This window comes from Microcebus murinus, chromosome 11, assembly GCF_040939455.1.
Source record: "Microcebus murinus isolate Inina chromosome 11, M.murinus_Inina_mat1.0, whole genome shotgun sequence".
Lineage (NCBI taxonomy): Eukaryota > Metazoa > Chordata > Mammalia > Primates > Cheirogaleidae > Microcebus > Microcebus murinus.
In genome coordinates this window covers 52,135,741-52,144,896 of record NC_134114.1, presented here as the reverse complement: position 1 = coordinate 52,144,896, position 9,156 = coordinate 52,135,741, and the positions used below count along the sequence as shown (strand labels likewise).

General features: G+C 47.2%; 1 protein-coding gene across 1 annotated transcript; it reads right to left on the bottom strand.

Moving 5' to 3' along the window:
- Positions 1 to 1,059: 1,059 nt before the first annotated feature.
- TMEM174 (transmembrane protein 174) lies at positions 1,060 to 2,787 on the bottom strand. Its single transcript, XM_020289972.2, has 2 exons — positions 2,096 to 2,787; positions 1,060 to 1,927 (listed from the first exon to the last, which is right to left on the bottom strand). Exons 1-2 carry the CDS (start codon positions 2,719 to 2,721, stop codon positions 1,822 to 1,824), a joined length of 732 nt encoding a protein of 243 aa, XP_020145561.2. The 5' UTR covers positions 2,722 to 2,787; the 3' UTR covers positions 1,060 to 1,821.
- Between the last annotated feature and the right edge of the window lie 6,369 nt (positions 2,788 to 9,156).

Here is a 9,156-nt window from a genome sequence, read left to right as displayed (position 1 = left end):
AATATAACAAAGTTTTGTCCCTAAGACATGATCTAAATCACAACAATAATACAGCAAACTTATTTCACGCAAATCCTTGGAAAACTACATACGGTGTTTCCCCGAAAATAAGACAGGGTCTTATATCTATTTTTCTTCAAGAAGACACCCTAGGGCTTATTTTCAGGGGATGTGTTATTTTTTTTAAGTGCGGTACAACAATCTACATTTATTCTAATATAGTTAAATTGTCTTCTTCTGGAACATCATCATAACTCTCCAAACCCCAAACTCCATCCTGAATTTCTTGTGACTCTATTTCCTTTAGAACCATTGGCCTCAATCTCTCATGTCGAGCAATAGAGCTCTCATGGGGCAGGTGAGAAGGGCCGCTCGCCTTCTTTACCGTTCCACGACGAAATGCATGGCTTGTACAGATCCACTGCCTAGCCCTCCCATCACTAAGTCTTATATTTGGGGTAGGGCTTATATTGCGCAAAAGTTTAGAAATCCTGCTAGGGCTTATTTTATGTGTAGGTCTTATTTTCGGAGAAACACGGTACTTCTGATGAAAATGGGTGAAAAATCACTCCATATACAAACATGGTACCAAAATATTAAAGAATCAATAAATCCCACATCTTCCGTTGGGATTCATCACCCTTACTGTGAGTGGCCTTCCCTTTGTAGCCTACAGAAGATATTTTCTTTTAAGACTAATGGTTCTAATGGTTTTAAACTGTCTCTTTGAAAGTCTGTGAGTCTGCTCCAATTGTTTATTGCACAGTCCACATCCAGGGAAGTTAAAGACACCGAAGCTTTTATTACAAATAAGAGGAGCTTGTCTTAACTGTAAAGCTTGTTTTCATAATTCATGAATTCCTAGGCGTGGACACAGCAGCTCTGCTCTAACTTGGCAGACCCGTGGGTGATCGGGGAAGTGTCTGTGTTCTGTGGGCCACGGGCCCACTTAGTTCATGCTGGGCACAAGCCCCAGGCTGGGGGCACCAAGAGCCCCCCCCCCGCCCCCTGCGCCCCTGTGCACATCACACACCAAGCTGCAGCCACCAAGAGTCACTGTGATTCAGTGACAACTTAAGGATTTGTTCATATCATTATCCTATTATTATTTATTTTGTATAATTTAGCCAGCTGATACTATGCTAATAGGAGACATTCTTTATTTTAATTCATTGTATTTATTTATTTATTTGCAGCCTTAAAGATACCCAGAGTTCTCAAGACAGACCCGATGGCAACGGAGTTGTTTGGGATGTATGAGTCTACTGCGGGGCCAAGGACAGGCGCTGAGAAACCTGTAGTGGAACCTGTTTTGTCTTCTGCTTCCTTCCCACCTCTACTCTCACCCCTGTACAGACTCCCAAAGTCTCAGAAGTAGCGATTTTTCCCTTAGCTGCTGGAGTTAGATTTTTTTTTTCTTTTCTGTAGAGATGGGGTTCTCGCTATGTTGCCCAGAATGGTCTCAAATTCCTGGCCCCCAGAGATCCTCCCACCTCAGCCTCCCAAAGTGCTGGGATTACAGGCAGGAGCCACAGTGCCCAGCTGGAAGTAAGAATTGAGACCCGAGTGCTTTCCAACAGGGAAGGGGGTGGGAGGAGGCTAAACAGGTGAAAGTCCTGCTCCTGGACTTTGCAAGAGATTTCTTACACAACGGAAGTTGAAACTGTACCAAAGGAGAATTTCCCCAGCCCGGCCTAATTTTTACCAATCTGAGACACTTTCCCTTCCCCCCAGGCTGCTGGGCCACTCTGCTGCCTAAATTTGGAAGGTCACAGTGTAGAACTCCGGTTGTCAGGTAACAATGACTTCAACGCTTGCTCACTAGCGAGGGAGGGCGTATATTTCCTCATAGGGGGGAGGAGCGAAGCAGGCACAGGCCTCCTCTTCCAGCTGAGACTCTTGCAGCTGATCAGCGCCAGGGCTGGGCCTGAAACGTGAGCAGAAAACACAGATATGTTACAGCCCACAGCGCCACCGGCCCAGGGAACAGGCCGGCAGAGTCCACATTCCCCACCGCCTTTCCCACAGACCACACACAGCCGCACAGCGTGACTGGCAGCTGAAGGGGGCACACACACACACACACACAGCGTACCTGTCATTCCCACCATCCACGACAGAAGGGCAGTCCTCGTCGTCCACAAACGCGGCGTTCCCTTGCGGGTAGATGGTGTAGTACTGAGGAGGGCTCGGCATGGCGGCCGCTGTCCCTCCAGAGGGTATGAGACCGCACGGGCTCAGCACGGGCTGCAGGTAGGGCGTGTTCACCCCCAGCGGCTCTTGAGCAGCATAAGGCGGAGGGATGTACTGCACCACGGTGGCCCCGTGGAAGGTGATGGGCTGGTTGATGCCAGTGAACACAAACGACTGTCCTCCCGGTGTCTGCTCCGAGTCCAGGCCCCTTTCCTCGCTTTCTTTGCACAACTGGCAGGAGAGCATTTTGAACTTGCACACGGCAATGAGGCTGAACGTCACCCCGACCGACAGCAGGATGGGCCCGAGCAGCTGGGTCCATTCAAAGTGGGAGACACCTTGGTATTTGATCCAGCCCATGACGGTGAACGTGATCCCCACCAGTCCCAGAAAGATGCCTGAGAAGAGCAAGGTGGCCCCCGCCTTGTCGTCATCGGACACCTGGATGTCAGCGGTACTGGGCGTGTAAGGAGTGACAGAAAACACATTGATGGGGAGGTCCTCCGGGCGGCTGCTGCCCTGCTCCATCGCGCCCCACGCAAGTGCTGGCTGCTTGGAGGGTTGTGAGGGCCGAGGAGTAACAGGTCTGGGTTAGTTATAGGAGAACTCGGGGCTTCTGTGCTTAACAGACTGTAACAGGCAGAGGGCTGAACTTTGCTTAGAAGAATAAAGGTCTGAGAAATGAAGCCTGACGTTTTCTCATATACTGTCAACAAGTGGAAATCTGTTTGGCAAGCCAATGACAAACTGTCTCTCTAAGTCACATTCACTCACTCATTCAAAAATTGCTTACCGAGCCCCTCTTATTCTGGGAAATGCTTGTCCATAGTCACTGAAGGCAGCAGCCCCCAACCTTTTTGGCACCAGGGACCGGTTTCATGGAAGACAATTTTTCCATGGATGGGGCGGCAGGGGGCGTGGTCTCAGGATGAGTCAAGTGCATTACATTTATTGTGCAGTCAAACTTCTCTGCTAATGGTAATCTGCATTTGCAGCCCGGCGCTAGCATCACCTCCTCAGCTCCACCTCAGATCATCAGGCATTAGAGTCTCATAAGGAGCCGCAACCGAGATCCTTCGCATGCAGAGTTTGCAGCAGGGTTTGAGCTCCTAAGAGAATCTACTCGTGCTGCAGCTCTGACAAGAGGTGGAGCTTATGCAGTGATGCAAGCCATGGGGAGCGGCTGTAAAAACAGATGAAGCTTCGCTGGCTGGCCCACCGCTCACCCCCTGCTGTGGGCCCTGTTCCTAACAGGCCACAGACCAGTACCTGTCCACCGGCCGGGGGTTTAGGGACCACAGATTTAGGGCACTGCTCTAACGCCCTGTTTTTATCCAAACAAAACCAGCTTTGTAGAAGTGGCAGAGCTGCCTCCAGGGCCTCTGAAGGTGAAGGTGGCCATTCATGTATCCACCACGTGCTCGAGAGCCTGACCTAATTTTCCTGCTGTATCAGCTCATTAGAAATAAATAAGTGGACACCTATTTCTTGACTGTGTGTGTTCCTGTCCATATCAGGAGTCCCTAGCTATGATAACACTTAAACTTTAATAACAGTTCTCGAAAAGCATTGAGGTCCTATCTTTTCTGGCCAGCCGCATATGCCTTTTGCTTTCTGCATTTGAGAAGTAATTCTAGCTCAGGAGAGGAAAGACGCCATAGGAAACCTTTCTGTGCCCACATCACTGGCAGAGGTTGAATCAGCATCAGGTGTGACCTGGTTTGCCTGGACACACGCTTCAGACCCCTCTCTGTGGTGGCCACCCAGTTCCTGGTCTCCAAGGTAAAACAAACAGCTGCTCTGTTTTGCAACCAAACCCTAGCTGATTTAGAGAAGATAGTTTGATCTTCAATGACATTATCTGTCATTCATGACTCTAGAGCTTTTAAAGAGCCCCACAAATTTCCTCCTCCATAGAATAGTAATGGTAGCCTTCTTTTTTTCCTGCACAGATTTTACCCAAGCAGATGTTTCTCTGCAGTGGTTAAGTATTATGTCAACTCCCTTTTCCAGAATTGAGAGAGCTGCTCTCTTGCCCCAAAGCAGGGCCTCCCAAACTTCCCTTGAGGATGAAATTTACCTGAGCCACCTTTTAAAAGGGCAGAATCTGAGTTTCCAACTCAGACCAACAGAACCAACATATCCAAGAGAGAGGGTTAAGTGGCTGGGTCATTGGACTCGTAGGAAATCCTACCTCGAGTTAATCCCAAATGCTTCTAGAAGACCAAGAGACATTTCCCCCCTACCACAATGCCTCTCCCTGCTACAGGACAAGGCTGTAATCTACTTCCCTGCCAAACAGGTGAGAAAGCAGGCAGGTGACCCCTGAGGTGTCCCTCTAGGCTGTGCCCTCAAGCAGTGGGGCTGGAGCCACCTTGCTGTGCAACCGGCTGCCCTTCTCACACTCAGCTAGATCAGAGACCCAGGAGAGCCAGCTTTCTCTTCAACCATAAATATGTGATCGCTATCCTGACATTCTTCTTAGGTTCTTAACCTCTAAATTAACAGGCAAAACAATCCCTGACATTTAGAAAAAAGCTAGGCTCTCAAAACTGTTCTTCTAAATCACAAATGTTTCCCATTTGTCTTTAGCTACATTCACTTACAATTAAGAGAGTCATCAGGAACTGAGACAGCAGGGGAGAGAGGTCGTCCAGTAAACACCCAAGAATGCAAAACTGGGCACGGTGCGGTGACTCACGCCTGTAATCCTAGCACTCTGGGAGGCCGAGGTGGGCGGATCGCTCGAGGTAGGGAGTTCGAAAGCAGCCTGAGCGAGACCCTGTCTCTACTAAAAATAGAAAGAAATTAATTGGTCAACTAAAAATATATAGAAAAACTTAGCCGGGCATCATGGTGCATGCCTGTAGTCCCAACTACTTGGGAGGCTGAGGCAGAAGGATTGCTTGAGCCCAGGAGATTGAGGTTGCTGTGAGCTAGGCTGATGCCATGGTACTCACTCTAGCCTGGGCAACAAAGTGAGACTCTGTCTCAAAAAAAAAAAAAAGAATGCAAAACTGAAATGGCTGTCAGAGCAGAAAGGTCAGGAAGTTCCTGGTGACACTTTTAAGGTCATCTTGACTCAGCTGCTTCCTCCAAAAGTCTATACAGTAAATAGCTATTAAGAAAAAAAACTTAAACTGAATTCAACATCACATTAAAAGGATTATAACCAGCTGGGCGTGGTGGTGAGTGTGCATGTAGTCCCAGCTACTCCGAGGCTGAGTGAGGAGGATCTCTTGAGCCCAGGAGTTCGAGACTGCAGTGAGACGTGATCACAGCGCTGTACTCCAACCTAGGTGACAAAGCAAGTTGCTGGCTCTAAAAGAAAGAAAGAAAGAGAGAGACTGACAGAGAAACAAAGAAAGAAAAAGAAAGGAGTATACATTATGTCCAAGTGGAATTTATTCCTAAAATGCAAAAATGGTTCAACATACCAAAAAAAAAATCCATCTATGTGATGCACCACATTAACAGATTGAAGGAAAACAAACAAACACACAATCTCAACTGATGCAGGGGAAAAAAAGAGCTAACATTTGTTGGACACTTACTACACTGAGCAGGCACAATTCTAAACATTTAATATACATGGTATCATTTCATCCTTTTCACAACCAGGTTATAGTCAAGAAAACTGTGCTGGTTATTAAGCTGTTATGACTCAGCTCCAAACCTACCATTCTATACCTGGCTTTGGGTGAGACATTGCAAGGTACACTTTGCCTTTGCCAGCTGGCTCCAGCTGGGCTCTGCCAACAGGGGACGCTACAGGGAGCTGGGAAGGTGGGAGGAAGGGAAAAGCAGTCTCCTGTTTCCTATTCTGCCTGCTGATATTGCCAATGTCATTCCAGCAACGGTTCTTCATCCTGGCAGTAACAGTTCATTCCAGTTTCCAGAGCCCAACCCCCAGTCGGCCTCACTGTGCCCCGTCAGAGAAACTAGCACCAGCCAGCCGGTCCCTCCTCACAGGTTCTCTATCCAAGCTCCTGAGATGCTACACCAGCTGAGTGCTGTTCTCTACACAGAGAGCTGGATCCCAGCTCTGGAGAGGCGCTTCTCCAAGCTTCTGCGCTCTAATAGAAACCCAACCTCTTCCCATTGATCCCCCAGCCTATATTTGCTATGTCTGAGTTACCTCAGTAGTTGCTTTTTGCCTTTTCAGTCCTCCAATACCCGTTTAACTAACTTCCTGTATCAAATCCTCTCTATTATAATAATTGGCATGGTTTCTGTTTCCCTAACTGGATCCTGACTGATAACATGTTATTAACCATGGGCTTAGGGACAGACCTACAAAGATTCTGGAGTTGGTTTGGTCTGATTCTTAGGCTCTCGTGAGTCTCCTGAGGCTTTAGTCAATGAAAAATGGGCTATTAGTAACTTATGGCATGAAGTGTCATCAAAATTAATATCTCCTGTGGTAGGCTGTGAAGTGTCTAGCGGAGTAGGTGCTTTGGGGACCAATTGGCTGTCATAGTTAATCATTACAACAGTAATGGTGGACTGCAAGGACTGTGGGATGGGATGGCTACTTCTGAGTGCCCTGGAATACTTACGAAAAGAAAAATAACAAGCTCAGGTCTTTAAACTCTGGGCTCAAATCATGGTCAGAGAACCAGATTTTCCATGGTGGTCCTATAAGAATCTCATATCTCTTGTTTGCAGGGCTGAATCACCAAAAGTCAAATAAAATTTAAATAAATCTCTTTCTATATCTATATATCTATAACCTATGGTTCTGTTTCTCTGGAGAACCTAATACACAATGATGCTTAAAGTGTTTATGGTAACTTGTGATACTATGTAGAGCCTCCAACAAGCACACATAAGAGAATCAAAGGACAGACCTTTAGGATTTTAGAGGAAACCCATGCTGCCTTCTGCAGGTAGCTATTCTCCTTTTGAGAAATAGCTCATGATTTGCTGCTGGGCCCAGGCAGAGGCTAAATGCTTCACCCTGGGACATTGAATGACCCCTGAGCTGCTCATCATGAACTGGGTATATTTGACCCACAAAACCACAAGTTTGTGCCTGCACAGAGGTGATTCATCATTAAGTGGAAATGACATTTAAGGACGTGGGAATAAGCAGCCCCAGAATCACAAGCAACTACAAAAACAGGTGGTTCGGACCCTTACACTTACTCTTGCTGCCTTGTGTGTTCCCCAACAACCCAAACCTGTGGTCTAACGTGGAGTTCCTGACTAGCTGACTAAGGAGAAAAAGAACTCAAGCCTAGTGTGTACGTTATTATGCATACAAGTGGACCGCTGCAGCCTTGGAACACCAATCAGGAGCGTCCCTGAAAGACACTGGAGATAGAATAAAATAGAGATCCTAGCAAACAGAACTTCAAGCAGTGTATTTGGTTGTCCACTTAGTCTGAGCTGAGAGAGGGCGGAAATACATACCCACATGGATTCACAGGCAGTGGTGAAATGTGTGGCTGGGCTTCAAAGACTTAGAAGGAACAAGATTGGAATGTTACTAGCAGGAGGTCTGGTGAAGAGGCATGAGTCTGTCTCAAAGTGGGCACAGTGTGCAGAGATAGTTGTGTTCCAGGTGACTGCTTACCCAAGGGCATTGGCATGGACGAGGTGCTCTTTAGTGAGGTGAGCAAGCTGGGGTGTCCCATGGACATCTGTTGGTCTTCTCCCCCAGACTTCCCAGCATTTGTTCAATGAGCCCACGTATTAATACAAAGCTACTGTGATGAAAGGGATGAAGGCTATGCATGAGCTCAGGAAAACGGTAGCCGATGTGGCTACCATCACTATTGGGTTCTTACCCTGCCAAAAGCAGAGATGCCGAACCCTCAATGTGGCACTATTCCCTGAAGATAGCAGCCAAATACCCGATGGCAGCTTGATTGCACTGGACTCCTTCCATCAAGGAGGGGGCGGTGATTTGTCTTTATGCAACTAAAGACATATTATGATATGGATTTTCCTTCCCCACCTTTAATGCTTCTATCAGAACCATCACACGTGGACACAGAGAGTGCCTCATTCACCATGATGGTATTCTGCACAACATTGCTTCCGACTAAAGAACTTAGTTCACAGCAAAAGCAGTACAGCAATAGTCCCATGCTCAAAGAATTCACTGATCTAACCACATACTCCATCATCCAGAAGCAGCTGGCCCAATAGAGTGGTGGAATGGCTTACTGTGAGGATGTATCACTCTGAATGGATAGTGTCTTAGGTGGGCTTCCTAGAAATAGACTCTGAGAAGGTGATTTGAATGCAGTAGATTTATTGGGAAGTGCTCTAGGAAACAATGCCTAATGGGAGTGAGGGTGGCAGAACTGGGCAAAGGGAGAAGTTGAGTACAATGCAGTTGCAACAGAGGCCTCAGCAGATTGCTCAGGTTGTTCTGGAGCTTGGATGCTGCTTAAAATTGTTGCAAGTTGAGGCTTGGGTTCCAGGCCTTTGTGTCCCCTTATCACCCAGTCACTGGATACAGGCTGCCCCCTTGGTCAAGTTGGCTCCCTTCTGGCCAAGGGCCATGTCCAGAGAGGAATATAGCTGTGAACTATCAGCAGGAAACACTTCTGGTAGCTGGGGAAATGAATGCCTCAGTCCTAAGAGGATCTGAACCGTATTCCACAGAATCTGCCTTAGATGTGATTCTATCTTGGAGGATACAGTACATGATTCGAATCAGCAACTAAGATACAGTGTTCTTTCTTTCACTGTCAGAATCAATGGGTCTAGAAATCCAGAAGAGGATGTAGGAGTGATTCCACTCACTATTATACCGAATAATCTAGTTGCATTATTTTTTCTAGCTCTCCTCAACTCTGACGTAGGAGGTCTTAGTCTCGTTCCACCAAGAGACACAGCAATAGGAGATTCAGGCTGCCACTTGCCATTTGGAGCTCCTCATGCCTCTGAACCAGGTGCAAAGGAGGGGCTGATTTTCTGGCTGGGGTAATAGATCTTCATTGCCAAGAG